This window comes from Oryzias latipes, chromosome 14 (assembly GCF_053564925.1).
Source record: "Oryzias latipes strain Hd-rR chromosome 14, Olatipes_Hd-rR_3.1".
Taxonomy (NCBI): Eukaryota; Metazoa; Chordata; class Actinopteri; order Beloniformes; family Adrianichthyidae; genus Oryzias; species Oryzias latipes.
In genome coordinates, this window is record NC_136250.1 from 30,502,696 (window position 1) to 30,522,729 (window position 20,034).

At 45.8% G+C, this 20,034-nt stretch overlaps 1 protein-coding gene across 1 annotated transcript in view; it reads right to left on the reverse strand.

The window, feature by feature from the left end:
- The window catches only part of LOC101171188 (polypeptide N-acetylgalactosaminyltransferase 10), an 82,402-nt gene that overhangs the window by 54,163 nt on the left and 8,205 nt on the right, over positions 1 to 20,034 (reverse strand). Inside the window, exon 2 of the mRNA XM_023962178.2 lies at positions 399 to 501. Within this exon, the coding sequence (XP_023817946.1) occupies positions 399 to 501 (103 nt within the window). The remainder of the gene's footprint in view (positions 1 to 398; positions 502 to 20,034) is intronic.

The window sequence follows — 20,034 nt, forward strand, 5'->3', positions numbered from 1 at the left end:
TAAAAAAAGACAAAATCTGGAGGAGATAATAACATTTGTCAGAATCACATGGTGATGCTTTTTGGACATTGCCCTTCTTTTTTCATCAATGCAGAGTAAAACAAAAACTAGAAACCAGAAGAGCGGAGCTGCGACTCCACGACGAGGGTTCTGACGTCAGACCTTCAAAGTGCTAATAGTCATTAGAGGCCCGGGTCCTGTGGAATCTCAGAAAACACAAACATGCAGGTGTCATTCCACCTACAGAGCCTCCAAATGAAAGCTCTTCGTCTTTATGGCTCGTTTCCGGATGAACCCATTTCTTCTGGCTTACAGCGGATAAGAAAATGGAAGCTGACTGGAGGAAACAGAGGTTCAAACGTGTTTGCGTTCCTGCTGCACAGCGCGTCGGCACTGACCGGATCGAGTGGCGTCTCTTCTGATGGCCTCATAGTCGTGCCAGTCTTTCTTCCTGGTGCCGCCAAGTCCCACCAGAGAGTCCCTCCCCATCCGGTTCACCCCCTAAGGAGAAACCACACAAACAACCATGGTTGAGACGCCAAAACTCTCAACACCCTCAGTATGTTAAGACTAAACAAAACTCTGATATTTCGTTTCTCAAAGACACTGAGGGAAAAGATCATTGGATTCCACCAAAGAAAGAAACCGGAGCTGCGACTTTGACTCCACAGCATTCTGGGTTTAAATTAACTTTAATGTAAAGACAGAACAAAGTCACATTTCATCACACGCATCCGTACAGGAGTTAACCTATGGCGTTTCAGTTAACCTATGGCGTTTCAGTTAACCTATGGCGTTTCAGTTAACCTATGGCGTTTCATGGCTGCCTTATATTGGACGAGCACAAGGACAACTGATGTATTCAGGAACTGAGTGAGGAACCTTGCAACCCTGCGACCCCCCATTTTACAATCCTGCAATCCTAACGGAGCCGTGATCCAGCGCGCTCACGTCACTCCTGCGCCTTCCCTGGGTTTGTGTTGAGGGGGCGTTTTTGTCACTTGGGGGCGGTAAACTTTCTGGTTTATCTGATTGGCTGAAAGTTGCATGTCAAGTCTGGCGAAGCAGCGGGGCGGGACTTTCATTTTTAGAGCAGGGGGGGTTAACAGGCGGCTCTTGAGCTGCTTTTTATCATATTTTCTATATACAGTACTTTCACAACCATAAGGCGAACATAAAAGTCTGAAATTTTCTCTCAAATGTACGGAGCGGCCCCAATGTGTTGCTGTGTGACTTCGGTAAAGAAGACCTAGGAGAGAACAGCATGAGAAGAGGACGTCAAAGAAGCCCCCCCCCCCCCCATAGTACAACAGTGCAGATGTGTGCATAAAGCAGAACGATGAGACACGATGACGGAAGGGAAGCTGGCGTGTTTGATAGAAATGTAGCCCGGCTGTTCATTTCAGATCCAGAAGACGAGGACTTGGATGATTTTTGGATTCTGATTGATGAATGAAAAAAATCAAAAATAAATCACAACAACTCAGTTTTGCTCCTGCTGCCTTTTTCAAACACACACCGGCATGCATGTTTTACCGGTATGTGTTAACGTTAAATACAGAAGAAAACACCCATAACGGCGCCGTTTAATCCATGCTGTTGTATTGGAAGAAGAGGAGTGTGTTATGGGAAATAATATGGCTTTAAGAGTGTGTGTGTGTGTGTGTGTGTGTGTGTGTGTGTGTGTGTATGTGTGTGTGTGTGTGTGTGGCAGGTCAGTGTGTGGTGTTGCTCTTTGACTATCACAGTTAGACATTTCGGTTCTTTGTGTCAAACTTGTTCGCCCCCCCTGTGTGTTAGAGGCTTTAATAGAAAATAAACGGCAGATGTAACGTGGATTAAAACGTTAATCAACGACCCAAAACCAAGGTCAGAAAGTGCAGCAGGTTTTTTCTGCTGTAAGTTTTTCTCATGTGAAAATCACTGCATTTGTTACCGTTTTCATCCACGTTACAGCCGCCGTTTCTTTTCTATTAAAGCCTTAAAAGAAAGTCCCCCCCGCTGCTTCGCCGGATTTGACACACAAATTGCAGCCAATCAGATCAAGCAGAAAGGTTACCACCCCCAAGTGACAAACACCCCCCTGAACACTGCGTGCAAACCCAGTGAGCGTGCAGGATCACTGCTCAGTTAGGTTTGCAGGGGTGCAGTTGTAAAATGCGGGGTCACTCGGTTAGAATTGCGCCTGCGCGGTTGTAAGGTTCACTCACTTTGCGCTCGTTCAATATATGGCAGCGATAAAACGCCATATTAACCCAATAGATAAAACCTGTACAACACGTCTAATCTCTCCTACTTCCCCTAATGTGTTATCTAAGTGTCCTCTATGACCGGTCGCCCGCCGCATGCCTGTAGGAAATGCGCATGAACATTCAGTTCATGTCCAGTGACTGGACAGGGTGAAGTATAGCATCCCTACACAATGAATTTGAAAAGGCCTTTACACACCAATGGCACCAGCGACTGCACGAAACCCCATGTATTATTAATCCAACTGCTGGCTGAGAGGAGCATGAGGCTGAATACCAAAGAACAGCAAAGTGCAGCAAGGGATCTTCAAGGGACTCTGAACAGCAGAGATGCGCTCAGATGAAACACTGAAGCCCACGATGCTTCTAATAAATGTTTAGCCATCTTTTAAACTGGTCTTGATGGTCCGAGTACGCTGGTTTTCTGGAGGCCTTGTTGGCGGGTTCATAATTTTACTCCAGAACCAAGAACCTTCAGGTGACGAATTAGAGCATGAAGGACTCCAAACCCAGAAGCCTGAAGTCGTTTCCCCTCTTCTTCAAAGAACGCTCTGCAGCCTACGTGGAGAAGAGCCACTTCCTGGCAAATAGGCTGCTGGGACTTCCCTTGTTTAGCACAAAGACTATTTTATGGCTGTCAAAATGCTTTACCATTCTTTATCAATGGAGCTGAAGAATGGGAGGAAGTTTGGTCTGCAGAAAGCCCACAGACACAACCGTCTCCTTTCCTGTTAGTTTCCCTTTTTAAGAAGTCTAAACTAACGTCCATTCATCCAATACTCAGATACAGAGAGGTAATTATGAATAAAAACCTCCAAACTTTGAACTGATCTTTCAAACAGTGAGGAGTTTCACTGTCAAATACAGAATCTGCTTTATTTAACTCGGTTTGATTTAGTGATGATAAAAAGGTTTCATGAAACCAAAACGACAAATTCTTGGGTTAAAAACATTCAGTAACAAATTTCTTCAAAGTCAAACTGAATGTATTTGATTAATTAGAGTTGCATTCTATACGTAAAGATTGGTTACTGTGATCCATTTGAAACCCATTTCTCTTTTAAATGAATTGAACATGAACGTTTATTTTAAAAAATGAGGGCCGCCACTCAAACATCAGCATTTGTTGCAATGAAAAACTTGGTTTAAGTCAAAACACTTACCCAGAATTCAGAGCTTCAACATGTTTTTACCATTGACTGTAAATCAGAACTGGACTAAGTGAGCCCTCCCCCATGGCGTTCCCAAACAGGAAGTGGCTCCAAGAAGCTAAAATCCCAGTGACGTCTATAGAGAAACAAACAGCTGTTCCTCAGTCATTCTATTGGTCAGAAGAACCGTTCTGGATCTTATTTTTTTCATATTTTATTTGTAGTTCAAATTATTCAAGTTATAAACTGACCAAAGCTTTAATAAAAGTAGGTGGAGCCTGCTGGCCCGACATTCAAAACATTTGACAGATTTCTTGTAGCCCTCTTTCAAGGGGTAGGGGTGTGGCCTTCCAACAAGCTCACTTATGATGGATGACAGTGGTTGCCATAGATACGTTGACTCAGACTCGGACCAATCATCCTTCACTTCTCCATATCGCAATTAAACGGCGACTGCGTTGACTTTGTTTGGTTGGAGCCGTTAGTAAACGGATGACGTCGCACGCGCTCGCTCAGATTCTCACGAACTGTCAGAGATTTATGTTTGAACAAACAGTGACGCTCTGCAGAGTTATCCATGTGTAAACCAACGCTGGAGAATAGCTTGCATTTCCTTTAATAATCTTTACACATTAAGTAAGATCTGGGTATTATTACTTTAAACTTAGCCGCCAAGTATCATATTTTATGGTAGAGAATCTTCTTTCAAAGTAATTTTGTTTGTCAATTAAAAACAGACGTATTAGCATTTTAGCACCAAACAGGTTTTGGTAAGATTGTTGGAGGTTGTTTTTTGTTGTTTTTTACATCTTTTTAGTCTTTAGTCTTTAATCTGATCATTAGAATAACTTGGACTCCTGTTTGTGTCACTGAAGGCTGTGATTTCCATACTGCAATAATAGTTAGCTAGCGTGAAGGTTTTCTTTGAGAAGAAGAAACTAAACTAAACCAGCAGGTTAAAATTGGCCGGGGGTGGGGTGTGGGGTGGTATATTGATGGTTTTACACTTTTATAACTTAGTGCAGTGTTTTTCAACCTTTTTTGAGCCACGGCACACTTTGACCTTGAGAAAAATCCCGCGGCACACCAGCATCCCAAAAAAAAAAAAAAAGCAGAAACTCAGTCTGTTTTGATCTACAGCCCCCCCCCCGGCAATCTGACGTGCATTTTTGTGATAATCGTGGCAGAAAAAGCAGGAAGTTGCAGATGTTTTTTCTAAAAGATGTAATAAAAGTTAAGTTACATACAAACTGTATGTTCGTTGTGGTTTCAAGACGTGTAAGGACGACTTATTGTACGCTGAGGCGCTGTCCTTTTAAGCTAATGCATCATGGGAGATGTAGTGTAAAAACTGCGACAAAACTGCAGAAAGACTTGCGTCTCTGAGCTTCATGGTTTTGTTCACTTGTTCCAGTCTGATACCGGATTCTGTGGAAAGCTACACCGCTAAAGACGAGCTTTAGCTGGTGTTTTTGTTGGAACTGAGTGAGTTATGAGCTAAATTGGAACAAGGAAGTGAAGACTTTAAACACTTCTGATTGGTCAGACTGATGACATGTGATTAAGCCTCAAGAATGATTGGCGGAGTCGTGGAGACGGTAAAAGCTGCGGGACTTTTCAGAAAACAGTTATGGCTGCAGCTAAATCGCGTCACCGTCAATCTTATAAAAATGTCTTTAATAAAATCAAATAAACACAAAGAAAAAAGTATTTTATGATCTTTCATATTCCTAACTACTCAGTGTTTTATCCGGACCTGTTTGGATGAACAAAGAGCTGATTTCCTGGAGATGGGAAATGTTTTTAGATCAGTCAGTGAATGAGGGCAATCTCTCACGGCACACTTGACCATCTCCCACGGCACACTAGTGTGCCGCGGCACACTGGTTGGAAAACACTGACTTAGTGAGTCATTCTGCACAATATGGTACCAATATTTTCAGTGAATAGAGGAGATGAATTGTATGGCTATGAATGTCAAGATGCTAAACTTAAGTTATGATTAAACAAGGGAAGGTGGGGGTACATTTAAACATCACTCCAGGTATACCAGACAGCGTTTGCCCCCAGATTCACTTTGGATACTATTATAAGCTGCTTAACAGCTGGTTACTGCAGTACATCTGGTTCTAGAAGCTGGTTTTAGTTAATCTCTATTTTATTTTAAGACTGCAATAAGTCTACAACATTTTTGGAAAAAAATTCGCATCTGCAGAGATAAAACTTCTAAATCATCAATTCGTATTGGACTGTCCGGTGAGGATGGAGGACATCCACCTGTCTCCAGTCCTTCCCTCCTTTTCTTCATCCTCCTTTCCTCTCTTGACCCCACGTTTCCCTCCCCTGCCTGAAGTGCACACCATCGGTGTGTCGCACAAAGATCTGACAAGCAGCAGGAGTCCATCTGTGCAAATTCATACTCAAAAGCTCGACTGTGCCGCCCCATTTCCTCCTGATTAAAATTTCTCTGACGTCCCCGTCACATTCCTCTGGGGCTTTTTCTCGCCACTCGGCGAGACCTTGAAAAATAAAAGACAAGGAGAGAGGGAAAGTTTTCAGCTAATGTGCCGCTGTGTTCCGTTTTGTAAAAGTGGATCGTGGGCGGCTGGAAGGGAATCGAGGCGGACAGTGAAAGGCGACTGAAAGAGACACAATTATACTGAGGAACAGAGGGGATGCAATGACGTGTGTGTGATAAAAGACGACAAGCAAAGGGTCTCTGTGATCCTCACTGAGACTAAACTGGAAGGCAATGAGAGTCTCTTTCAAAATAAAAGGTTCTGGTCATTGAAGAAATAAACGCTCAGGAACACAGCTTTTCAGGTGGTGCGTTTAAAATCTTATTTCAAAGAAATTTGTGTTTTGAACATGTTCTTGTGGCATTTTTTCTGATGATGGAGGATATGTAGAAGAAAGAATTAAGATTAAAATGTTATTTCTGTGTATTTCTTTATTCAAATTGCCTTGAATCAGGAGCAGACGAAAAAATGTCGCTGGAAAAAGCTGGTAGGTTTGATGTAGAACCTCCAGCGTCTAGCCCCATTGATCATCCAGCGGCAGACAAATGGACCCATGAACGTCTGAGCTGGAATCTGGATTAAACTGTACGACTGGATAGATCTGACACTGATGCCGTTAATGTTGGGTTGGGGGTGTGAGCTAGCGGGAGAAAGGGTTGATGGGAAATCAGCAGAGGCTTAATTTTGCACATACAGTCCCGCCCACAGCTCAGAGGAGAATTTCTAATGAACTCCAGCCGCTCTGCAGAAACTACGTTCTAAAAAACGACACAGGTTTTTGGATTTTGACTACAAGCGTCATCGTCATCGTCATTAAAAAAAAAACACTGGATGATTGGAATGGGCCTTTAATCTGCACCACAGTTTGGATAGTCTGGTTCACTTGACAGGTGTGAAGGCTAATCTGAACTCCAGATCGGATCAAACAGCAGAACTCTGGTCAGCTTGACGGCGAGTCTTTGTCTTCTTGCAGATGAACTCTGGTGCGGCTCACTTGAGTGCAAATAGGAACACACCACAGGAAGGAAACGCCGTAGGAGCTACAGAGAGAGCAATAGGGGACAGGAATCAAATGCATTCTGGGTTATAACTCCGCCCCACCAAGTAAACCCTAAAGAAACCCTGTAAAGAGCGGCAGGTTGTGGCTCAGGGATAAATGTTGGGCGTTCACTGTCCACCGCCACAGGGCAGCGTGGAGTCATGTCTTTGCTGTGGGGGCAGACACTTCTCGCCTTCTCTGCATCTGCAGAGGATGAACTGCGATTAAAAAACACAGCCGCTCTGCTTCTCGGCCACAAACTCGCTGCACCACGGGCGCTTTCCTGCTCTGTTAATATTCCAGACGCAGAACAAACAGAGACGCCGAAGGAGCGGCGAGCCGCCTGTCCCGCATCGTGCCAGCAATGGCTGTGGTAAAAGAGAAACGGCTGCTACAGGAAGGAGAGCAGGGAGGGAACTCCTGTCGCCAGGCAGCACCAGCCCTCATTAAATTTAATGTAGCCTTTTAGTGCTCTATTTAACGGATGACGAAAGGCCACATGTCAGTCAGTGTTTGCATATAGATTCATAAAAGACAGACAGAGAGTGTCGGCTCACACAAGCACATCACCCCATCCAACTAAAATGAGATATTAGCTTTGGACAAATTAGCACTTTAGCCCATGAACCCCCCCCCTCCAGCAGCGCAGGCATCGTTCCCCTCAGACAGTGACGGATGGAGGTCCTTACCAACAAATAGAAGCCATTTTTCTGACTTCTTTCACCAGATCACAGCCTTAAAACGACAGAAGTGTATGAACAAACATTGTAATCAGAGTACTCATTACCAAGCAGAACCGCTTTTGCATCAAAACTAGAAAACACACAGCTCACTCTGAAAAGATCCTTATTCTTTCTGACATTCATCAAAACAAAAGCTGAAGAAATCTCCTCAGGTGTGAAAAACCATAAATAATCATTAAAAAAACTGTGTTTTTGTCAAAATCTCCATCCAATATTTACATTTGAATTCATTTACCCAAATCCATCAGCGTGACAAACTGTTCCGTCTTTGCTGCTGCCTCAGTCGAGCCCACAGACAGTCCCCCCCTCCCCTGAAGATCATTCCTGTTTGAACTTCGACGGCCATGAAACCAAACAGACTCCATCAGAAACACAAGCGCTCACTAAGATACAGTCAGGCCAAATGAAGAGCGGGGGGGGGGGGGGGGTCGTCCAGGTCAGTTGTGATTCCTGTGGTAGTTTGCTGGCTGTGTCTGCAGCCTCTGGTGGCTCCACCCCTAACCCCTCCCCCACAGCTGTCACTCACGCCAGCGGCTCATCACCTCTGAGACGGGATTCTGAGGGGATCCAATCCCGATCGGTCTTGCTCCCTTCACCTCGCTCTGGCTGCCCTCCAGAGGGTGACGGTACTGCGAAGCACTGATGTAGGATCCTTGAGTTTGGCTATTAATTCCTGCAGCAACACGGCGCTCTAACCTGACACGCCATTAGTCTTCCAGGAGGCCAAAAGAAGACAATTCTCACACGAGGGACCCGCAAAAAATTCCTGTCGACGAGTCTTTTTAGAAGCAAAGAGGCGGCGCCGACATCGTACTCTCAAACCAAATATTTATCAGGGTATTACGCTGATTTATGACTGCGGATGACTCCGTCTCTGGGCGTCCTGAATGAGCAGGTCCCCCCATCAGACGATGTTTGCTCCGCTGACAGAACGCTCTTAATCCAACGTGACAACGCCAGGATTCATTGGACTCAGGATGAGGGCTTCATTAAACACGAGACGTCATGTTAGACGGAGGCTGGCCACAGAGTCCACCGCTCCACGCAATCCTGATGATGATGCGAAGTACCTCAAATGTTACGGTCACGGTGAAGATTCTGGCTGGATTCATGGCGAGTCATGAGGTACAGGCATCACCTGAGCTGCTTCTGCACAAACCAACGCCACTGGTCCAGCGGTTCTCCTCCTGCTGACCTCCATACAGAGATTTTCAGATTATGGCAGGTCTGCCTAACCTCATTTCCATGTTGCCGTGCTCTGCTGCTAATCTGACCAAAAGCAGATTATGTTTACCGTTTGGTCAGACAGAAGGGTCTACCTTCAGCAGCTGCTGGAAAATGTGGAATAGTCATTTCTCTGAGCCTTTTCTTGTTTCTCAGTCCTTCTGTGTGGTTGTTTCCAGTTGCCTGTCATCAAGGACGAGACTATTGATGTTTCCGTTGCTGGATGAGAGCTGAACTGCATGTTTTATCACCGCCGTCTTTCTCGGATTCAGACTCGTTGGAGAGGGCAGCGTCCTTGGCCGTTTCAGCTGCACTCGAGGAGATCACAGTGCCACCTGAGGCCCTGACCAGCACCAGCCGGCTGCCACAACACTTCAGAGTGGCCTTTCATTTCTGCAGAGTTAATGCGGCTGTCACCCATGACTGATCACCCTGAAGGTGCTGGAGAAAGAAAGGAGAAAAATTAGGCCCCCTGAGTCAGGCAAACTCATTTTCCTGTCTGCGGTCTGCCATCGTCAGCGATCGGATTCATGTGTGCGGTGGACGGAACCGCTCGGTTCACGCGGTTCTGAAACTACCCCATCCCAACGTCAGGTCAGAAGGTCAGACTGAGCAGTTCAGTACATCTAAAGTTTAGGAGAATTTCTTTTTTTTCATCATAAATGAGACTGTTGCCTCTGATCTGCCAAACACATTAAAGGAATGTTCATCCCGTCTGGAAATGTTGGTTGGAGTTTTGACCCATCCTGTTGCAATCGGCTCCAACCAGAAAGATTCTGGTTGGAATCCGGGCTGAAACTTTTCTGAGTTTACATCTTCATCCTGTGCATGAGCATGTTTTGTCCTACAGGCCAATAACATCTTCATGCTATGTCCCGACTGCGTCGGTAGACCAAGGCTGTGTCCGAACTCCCCGCCCTGATCCCCAACTACTAAAAAAAAACGATATAGTGGCGATATGTAGCGCCCTGGATTAAAAAAGATATCCAGACACAACACTCACTACTTTTCTTTTCTTTTAAAACAGCAAATATGATGTCATCGATTTCACTAAGTTAACATCTAATTAATATGAGCGTTTTGCGACGATAATTTATGAATCCACTGAGTTCTGAAGATAAAAAACGTTGATATTTTATGAAAAAAAATACGTTTTTTTTGGCAAACATTGATCCGACGCAATGCATTGTGGTCTATATTCGCCGATCTAGCGAGCATCGACGCTCACTGGTTTTTCGCAGAGACTTTCTAGGGCACTGGATTTGGGAATTGTAGATTCAGACAGCTATATAAAATGGCAAACGCACTATTTAGCGGGTAGTGAAGGGATTCGGACACCACCTCTGACGGGCCGTCCCGTCAGCCTCCTCAGGACGTTGCAGGAACAGATGAACAGACGGATGGATGGGCGGATAGAAGGCGTTCTAAATGTTGTGGGTCTCATTTTTACGGCGCTGAAGTCGATAAAAAGCCACAGTTGTCAACAGAAAATTATTTGGAATAATTTTTAGAGTTTAGAACCGACCTGGACTTGCAAAGCGTGACCTGTTCCTAAATATTAAAGAACAAATTTAGGATTAGGAACAGATTTTCTGGAGGGGATTATTCTCAGACCACCTGCAGTCAGTCCTTCCCTTTTGCATTTCCTCTCCTCCAGCTGGGAGCTGACAGCGGCTGGATGTGCAGAGAGGTAACTTTTTGCTCTCGTTTTCTTCCTCCGGTGTCAGATCACAGGCAGATCCACCTCGACCCTCCGAGACACAATTACTGTACCTGTCTTCTGTCTTTCACCTCGGCGGCTCTTTCTTTCTTCAGCCGCTTCAGAGGCGAGTCAATTAGCAACAGCTGTCCTGCCTCATCACACAGAAACATGAGCTACCCACACCTCCTTAAAATAGCGCTGCGTACCTCCGTGCCCACCTGCAGCCCACCTCTTCTTGAGTAACAGATCCGATACCACTGAAGTGAATCATCTCATCTCCTGCCAGCAGGTTAGCAGCAAAGCTGAGCGTTAAATGTCAGGCGCTCTCATCCTGTTCCCACTCCAGAGGTCCTGAATCCAAACTAAACCGAGCGCTAACTTTACTTTTTCCACCCCCCCACCATCAGACGAATGCATTCCGTCAAATCAATCATATCAGCGACACTCCCGGTGACTCCAGCGGGTTTTAGCTGCAGGCAGCACTGAGCTGCCCTCAGAGGGCTTCACAGACCCCAAAACCAGAGAAAGAAAACCTGCTGAAGGTAGAACAGGAAGCAAAAAGATTTAGCGTTTAATAAGCACGCCAAAAAAAAACAAATGTAAAAGCCAAAGAACAGATATGTGGACGTACGCCCACATCCAGCTGGTTTCAAGGTTTTTAGATCCCGAACCACTGAGGGACGACGCTTTGAAATAAGCTCAACAGCTGAGTGGAAGCTGGTGCACAGACCTGAGAACAGTTTAGACTCTAAAAGAGCCTCAAACAGGCCTTTGTAGCAGAATGCTCTGGAAACTAAAGACTACATTTACACATCGACAATGTCTTCTGGAACACGGGTCAGAGTTTAGATGGGTCAAAACCAAAGCTTGGAAAATCCTCTTCAAAAACCAACAAGGTTTAACTTCTGCCAACATCTCAAAAATACAACGTGTCAAGAACGGCAATCATTTCTGTGAGTCAACTTAAAAATGATGAAGAGGAGATGTATAATCTCTACAACACTAAATTGTAATAAAGTGAAAAAAATTTAGTGTTGGAAACTCATGATGTCACAACCTAATTCAAATTCTGAATTAATTTGTCACATATAAGTACTTTACAGAGTACGATATATAGTGGAATGTACAGCACGACTGTCCAACGGAGCAAAAGACCTATAGCATACAGTACACAAAAGCATAAAAGCTGAAGTAACCAAGTTAAAGACATGAGCTACATGGGAACTTTGTTCTGCTCACCTGTCCACTCCTACATCTCCTTCCTGTGTGGTCTCCACCAGAAAACTCTCCTCAAACTTGGTCAGAATTCTGCCGCACGGCTTATAACAAGAACTCCATCCACCTGTTGGACTACACCTGTTCTCCAGCTACTCCTCTGGCTCCCAATTACATGTCCCTTCCAGTGCAGGACGCTGCTTTTTACATACAAGGCCTTTCACGCCCCCCCACCAGGCCACGCCTTCTTTGTTCCTTCAACTCAACTCATCTGATTCTGTGTTTTTGTGTATTTTTATTGCCTTAAACGTGCGACCATGACGTCTGAAACGGGACTGATCAATAACGTGCAGAATTATAAAAGGCCTAAATGTATTCTGACCTTCCAGTGGTAGCTTCAGCAGGTTTACATGCAGAAATGTGTTACTAATGTTAAAAAAGCTTTTTGAGTCAGGATTTGGCTTTTCAGTGACCTAAAAATCAATTTTTTTCCCTTTTATTCATCCTTTCCAACATTAAACCCGAAGCGTTCAGAGTAAAACTGTAAGGAAGAAAGGACTGATCTAGTGAGGAAAATGAAAAAGGACTGATGGGAGCGTTTGGAGGGGTGGGGGTTGCTGTTGCATCTTTTCATTCCTCATCACAGAACTCTGGGTTTGTGAGAAACCATCAGCGGTGGTGGATGCCTTCCAGCTCTGCGCTCTTTCCCCGGGTTCCAGCTCCACTAATCTTTGCTGCTGCTGCTGCTGAAGCTGAGCATCTCTGGGCAGAGAGCGAGGCTCTGAGACCCCCCCCCAGGAGCGGGGCCCCGTCCCGACAGGAGTCATTATCCACAGCTCGGCTGCCAGCTCTGACGCCCGGCGAGGCCTGGATGGAGGCCATGACAGCAGGCGGCTCTCTGCTGCGTCTCCCTTCATGGGAATGAGACATGCAGATGCAGAACACCCCCCCCCCCCACCCCCCCACATGAGCATCTCTACCGCCAGCACTCCATCAAGTGTTTGTCCAGGATTTATGAGTCTCTGTCGGCGGCCTGACATTCGGTGCTAAGCTAATTCATGACGGTATCTTAAGAAATGAAACAAAGAGAATGAAGAGCGAGTTGAATGGAGGCTTGAGAGGCTTTAATAGTAAAAGATCGGCCCCCACGGCCGCCTCTGCGGGCTGCCCTCCAAGCCCCGCCCTCACAGGAGCTGCTTAATAACACATCTGATGGAAAACCACCAGCATCCTCCACCATTTTTCAGGCTCTCCTGCCAAAGATCAAGCAGAGTTTTCCACCAAACGGTCAAAGAGATGAAGCCTCTAAACTCCCCGAGTGACAACGTTCTGTGACGTTCTGTGACGTGACGTTCTGTGACGTGACGTGACGTGTGTGACGTGACGTGACGGGTTTATGGACCTGAAGGTCCGGTAACCAAATGTATTCAACTACGGAGGCCAGACACGTCAGATTTATGGGAAGTTCCTGCTGTTTCCTCACATTAAAAGCTCTTCAAGCTGCACTTAGTGGCTTCAGGTTTTAAAGCAGCTCTTCTTGATGGGGGTGGGGCCTCTTTTGAAATCGGCGTCAGGATCAGATGAGAAAGCTGGATTATTCCCTGATGATGTAACCCAAATTACAGATTGCTTCACCGTCTGACCGGGACCAGCAAGAACGCCGCCTCTGGGCTGCGGTGGAGATTTAACAGCTTTTGCACTCGTGCCCCCCCCCCCAGTAAGGATGTGGAAACAACAGGGGCTTCACAGAGCAAATAGACGCCATTTTCCAGAGGATTACTGCTGAGGTTAGCCGTCTGATAAGCCAACCCTCAGAAACTACAGTTCTCGAATGATTTCTGAAATGTCTCACCTTTGTGGCGTTTTTTTCTTTGTCCTGACCTGAAGAACTGTTGGTCCAGTTACTGAGCGGTTGTTCTCTGTTCTTGGTGTAAATGTGTCTTCTAGTCCACTGACTGTGATGCCTCACCTCCTCTATAAAGTCCACTAAACGACTTCATAGCTTTCACATCAGCAATAGGGAGACGCCATTAACTGTCTTTGGCGACCATCAAATAAAAATCCCAAAGTGCTTCACAAAAATAAAAACATCAGGTTACAACCAGTTATCACACACATATCCCAGACTAAACAACGTTAAATATTGAAATGAGATGAACTGGAAGCTCTTCTGAATAAAGTGGCTCAAAGATGCTTTTTTAAAGTAAGAAAATGTTTATGTGTGTATATATATATATATATATATATATATATATATATATATATATATATATATTTGGAAGGTGCACAAGCAAATGTTCCAGTACATATTTATTGATTATATTTTGTATTTGTACCTTTCACCTGTCTGACTTTTTCTGCTGTTCCTCTGATGAATCCATCTTCTCTCTCTTTTTTTTAACGGAGAATGGGTGGGGGTAAGGTGGGGTAAATGGTAAATGTGGGGTTCAGTGTCTTCCTCAGGGACACTTTGACCCATGGCTGTGCAGGGCGGGAACTGAACCTGCAATCTTTTGAGGTCGACCGCTGTACCTGTGCAGCACAGCCGGGGGTTGTGGATGTTGGTAATCACCTTGCAGGAACGTATGTCCATATGTTATAAATCCTCATCTAACATAATGTGTCGAGCAAAGCCAAATGAAACATTGTCCTCAGCAGTTTGTCAGTAACATTTGTTCCCCGTTTGAACCCAAACTTTACCAAAGTCCAGGCAGAGAAACTCTTTCCTCTGTCGTCACGTGAACACATCTGTCCGGCTGAAACCATCGTTTGCTACGGATTTTTGTAGCCAGGAATGTGTGTGTGCCCCCCCCCTCGCTTCATGTTGCCGTCGGCTTTGGCTTCCCTGAGCGTGTTGGGGGGGGCAGCCACCGAGGGACAGATGTGGCTTGCATAATGATGGCTTTTCTTGGTGGCCCTAATCCTGCAAGCGCCCGCATCTGTGTCCCTGCCTGCAGCCACCGCTGCGCCAAAGCCAGAGCCTCAGGCTCCGCCCACTGATGGTTAGATGGAGCAAATCAATGATCAAAGTGGAGGACAAGAGGAGGAGGGGGGGGGGTCACTGCTCCACTGGAAGGCAATTAACATTTGTCAGTTAGGATTCAACCACGGAGTTGGAGTTCAACAGACCGCCGTCCAAAGCCAGACATGATGTGAAACAGAGTGGGAGGCGGCCGGCGCCCGGCCTTCGCCATAATAGAAGAAGTCACACAGTTGGTTTCAACCCACTGCTCACACTGGGGAGGGGTGCAGAGGCTACTGACAACCACTACTCAGGGGGGGGGCACTGAACCCTTTCCAGCTCTACTTTTACTCCACCTGACGGTAAAGGTCAACGAGTCCACGCTCTGGCAGACGTCTGATGGTTTTCCTGGTCTGAACAAAGACTGAAGGTCAGACATGCTCAGTCAGTTTCATCACAGCTGCTCCCTTTAAATGCAGTCATGACATCTGCTAAATCAAACTCTTTTATTGTGGAATCTTATTTAAACACAAAGCAGAACAGAAGTCCTTTAAAGAGTAGATCGGATCCTTTTCTTTGCTCCCGGCTCGATTAACAGCCGACGTTGACATTTCGAGTCTCCGCATGGTTGAGTGTGATTAAAGGCGAGGGCGAGTTCTCCAGCGGTGACGCCTTAGTCATTCCCGGCTTCCTGTAAACCAGAAACTACAGTGACGACGCCGACACATCAGTTACCCGTCTGGGAGGATATTATGGAGGCTGTGCGTCTTTAGCCTCTCCAAGGAAGAGCATCAGCGGAATCCTCCTCCCATCAGCGAGGACACTCCCACTGGAGCTCCAGCAGAGACAGGAAGGCCTCCTGCTGCTGAAACAGACCCTCCCAGCCCTCCTCCTTTCCCATGATGCCATTAGCATCGTCTGATCAGCTGATGTGGAACACACTCAGGCACCTTAAAAGTGAACCGCTGATCGCTCGAAGGCCGAAGGAGACGGACTCGGAGGGAAACTGGAGGCTCTGGCGTAAAGGAGGACGGGCGTCTCTAGAAAACTTCTCTGGGGCATTTCTCTACAAACACCCATCACAGGTCGGGCGGTCGTATCAAACATGCTTCCTGTTGACGTCTCACACCTCAAAACGACAAAGAAAGTAGATTTGAAGACGATTCAGATCTAAAAGTAACCAGTTTATGCAGAAAATGTCCGTTCATGAATTCAGCTGCTGAACGTTAATGGCTGCAGCGGTTGGAGATCCTGATGATGAGGAGGATCACAGAAAAAGACCCAAAGGACAAAAAACTGACAGAACAGAACTTTGTCAGACACTACAGATCTACGTGATTTCGATCTGTGTCCTTAACACAGAAGACTGACAGGTCTGAGCAGAACCTGCTTGTAGAATCGTGTTTGGTTCTCATCTTTTATCTAAAAGCCCAAACATCTGACTGCTAACGGAGTCTAGAGATGATAATCTGAGAACCAAACCCACAGGGATTACAGACGAGGGAGCAGTCAAAGAATATGAACTAGTTAACCTGCTTAGAGAGGATATTCTGGGTGGATTGGAGTCGATGGTTGATGAAGGACCTGAAATGCAGTCACAAGACCCCGCAGCTCCTTTCCATCATGCAGGAAAGAAATGAAGGGTTTGGGGGGGAAAAAACAAATGGTTTGATGGACATGGAAGGTGGGAATCAACACAATGGACAGTGGAACAGTGGTTCTCAACCCCCCAGGCCGGGGACCGGTCCATGGAACAGTTAGTCCCGGGGAAAAAAAATACATTTATCTATAATCCGATTCTGAAGGAGGTTTTATCTTAGAAAACTGCTGGACTCTCCATCCGGTGTCAAAAATCCATTCAGTACTTCCTGAAAGCCGCTGCGCAAACCACTAAACGACACCCCCCAAACGAGCACAGTTCACAAAAAACACACACTTGCAATTCAAAATAAAAGAATTCTGCATCTAACAGACAAAAACCAGGAGTCTTTACTCCAAACATGGATTTATTGTGACTGTTGCTGCCACAGACCATAATAATAATGCAGAACATTCAACACCCGGCTGTCTAATGTTACAAGGATGCTGCTAATAAAGTTGTTCAAACTGTTTTCAGTAAATCCCCCCTTTATTGACCTTTCTTAATTTATGTCTCTGTTGCTCCTTAAAAGCTGGACGAGGCTGAAGTTGGCGTCTGATTTTTTTAGCTTCCACTTTGACAGTTTAGGGAGAATCTAAAATCACATTGTAATGGTTCCTACATGAAATCTAGAGCACAAATCAAGTTTAAAGCGGCTGCAGACATTTCACAGAGGCTGAAGATAAATGTCACCATCAAAAGTGAAGAGAAACTGGAGGCTAAAATCTAGAAAATGAATGGAAACCCACTACAGGTCTGTGAACATGTCTGACATGAAACCGGTCCGTCGCCTTAAAAAGGTTGGAGACCACAAGTCTGTGACAGCGAGATGCTCCAACTCCCAACAAACCGAGTCTTTTCTATGAGTTAAGTAAGGAGAGCAGCAGAAAGCCCTCAGAGATACAGAGAGGAAACTGACCCAAACATCTTCAGATCAAGAAGCTCTGGTTGCTGGAACCTTCATAAAAAACATTTAGCCCACCTCCACTGGAATGCAGCACCGCACTTTCACGAGCTGCGAGGCCTGCAGGAGGAGAGCGACTTCAGTCGTGACGGAGGTTTGGGCGCAAAGGGGGAGCAATTAAGTAAACAAGCAGACGTTCATGGAAGCGCGTCCCCGATGTTACGATCTACACCTTCAGGACACACAAACGCCTTCCATCTCGCAGCTGCAGACCTGATTTTTATCAATCCTGTGAAACTGCTGCCGCGGGTTATTTGCATTTATTCAAACTGAACCGTGTTAACCGCTCCCATCACTGTTCTCCCAGGAAGTTACTCTGTTTTATTTCACCATCTGTTTCCACGGCAACAACACTGGGCTTGCCCACAGATGTGCCTGCTTGTTAATCGGCTTTCCGTGCTGAAGCATCAGCCAGGCTTATTTAAGACAACAAATCAGGTTCGGAGGGAAACCACAGAGTAAAGTGTCAACTAAAACTTTAGATTCCTTCAGGTTCCTTCTCACGAGTTCATGATGCCTTGGCATCGGTTTGTTTCTCAGAGTCTTTGATCTACAATAAGAATCCACAAAAACACAGAGTTTGGTCTCAAGTCTAGCAGCTGATTTCTTTACAATAGCTTGAAGATGGAAACAACAGCACTCTGAGAATCTTCTCCATGCCAGAAGTCTCCGTCTGCTCCAGAGTGTTTTGATGGTTTGAACTGAGGCGCTTTTATTTCAGGAAACCTTATTTACCAAACTAAAATGCAAATGCTCAGTAAACACCGGTGAACCCTTACCATCCATCCAGCTACTTCTCTGACTTTAAAACTCAGACGAAACAATCAAGGTAGGTATAGTTTTTATTCCTTTTCATCAAAATGTTCCACCTGGAAGCCTGACGTGGAGTTAGCATCACTGTGGAGCACGGCGCTGAACTCTAATTAACATCCACGGTTATCTCAATCATCTCGGCGTAAAACAGCGGCCTCATAACCCGCACGGCTGTAATTAAAAGCCCGACTCCTGGCTGCGTGTCCTCAGGCTGTCGGCTGCACCTGTCCCTCCGCCGGCTTCGTTTTGGGCCGGCACATCCCTGACGGGCATACCGAGCAGCTTCTGCACGCGCTCCGTCTGCGCCTCAGCCAGCAGCCAGTCAACGTCTGCCTTGTGCGAGGAACTCAGCAAAGTCAAGCAGAGAACAAACACCTCTTTGAGCCGCTCCAGCTCCCTTTGTCTCCTGAGAAGCAGCTGGGAGCGATAAAACGCAGCATACGTCTGCGGCGAGTAACTCCACTTGTCTTTGGAAATGACTTTCAGCCCTCAGTCTGCGGTTTCCACAGCCTTAAGACATTAAAGATAAAATCTCATTTGCGAGTCTGGCGGCGTGGCGTCTCCAGCTGAGGCGGCATCAGGTGCTGACATTAACAGCTTCACTTCAGCTCCCGCCTTCCCGGAGCTCCGCTAATTACGACTGCTTTTGCTGACTAAATCTCTCATTTAAATGTGCAAATGTGTGTTTTTCTTACATAAGTTTACGTTTCAGACGTGCGAGTCACTGCTGAACCAACAGGTGACTTTTCACCTGGGATCCAGCAGAAGCAGGGACGGCCAGAAAACCACAGCCTGAGGACCAGAGATGGAGACCAACACAGTAGACGCTTGAATCAACAGGAGTGACGGGGACTCCATGTGACACTTTCCCAAATAATGGTTACCAAGACATTAGCATTGAACTAAGGAACACGTTGAAGGTCAGACTGAGGACAAGCGTGAATTCAGTTTCTTCAGTGTTTGAGGCTGAACAGGAGAGACGCCTTCCACATGACGGAGGGAACCTCTACCAGGACGGACCGGCGGTGTACCAGAACTCTTGGAGAAGAATTGGCTCATCTAACTCTACAACTACAGAAGTTGTAGACTTTAAACCAATAACCAACGCAGTTCTCGTGGGAAGTCTAGACCCCATAGAGATGCTCCAACTGTTTTTGATCCGATGAGCCGGTTCTAAACACATTTAACACTGACGGCCAATGGCTTTCAGGGAATACCCAAAATATTTCATTGGTATGCGATCAATAGCTGTAATTGGTGATACTCTGAGCAGCCTGGGAAGATGTCATACCCATAAACCTGCTGTGTTTTTGTTGTTAAAAAGGTGAATCCAATGTTTAAAGTCAGGTATGGGGGCCCCATGATTGTGACCCTGAAAGCGGTTAAGGGTTTGGTAGATTTAGGCCTGATTTGTCAATCAAATAAAGGACAAAAACAAAAATGATGTGACTATTATGTGACTAAATTTGACAAGCTTAAAAAAAATTATTGTTTTATCTGGTTCTCTGTAAGGACTGCTCCTTTAGAGGAGGCTTGCTCAATCCTGATCTTTGGAGCTCAGTTGCAGCTTAAGGTTCAGACATTCCTGGTCTGCTCATTGCTGCAACAAACATCAGGCGTGTCCAGTAGAATTACCATTTGGAATCACCTCAGCCAGGTGATTACCAGGCATGGATGTCTGGAAAACAAGAGGATCAAGGTTGGGTTGGGCAAACCGGTCTTAAAGGATGATAATAGCTTTTCATTTTTCAAATATGAGAAAGACATTTCCAATCTTCTCTGTGCCCCAAGAAGGATCACCTGAGTTAAAAGTA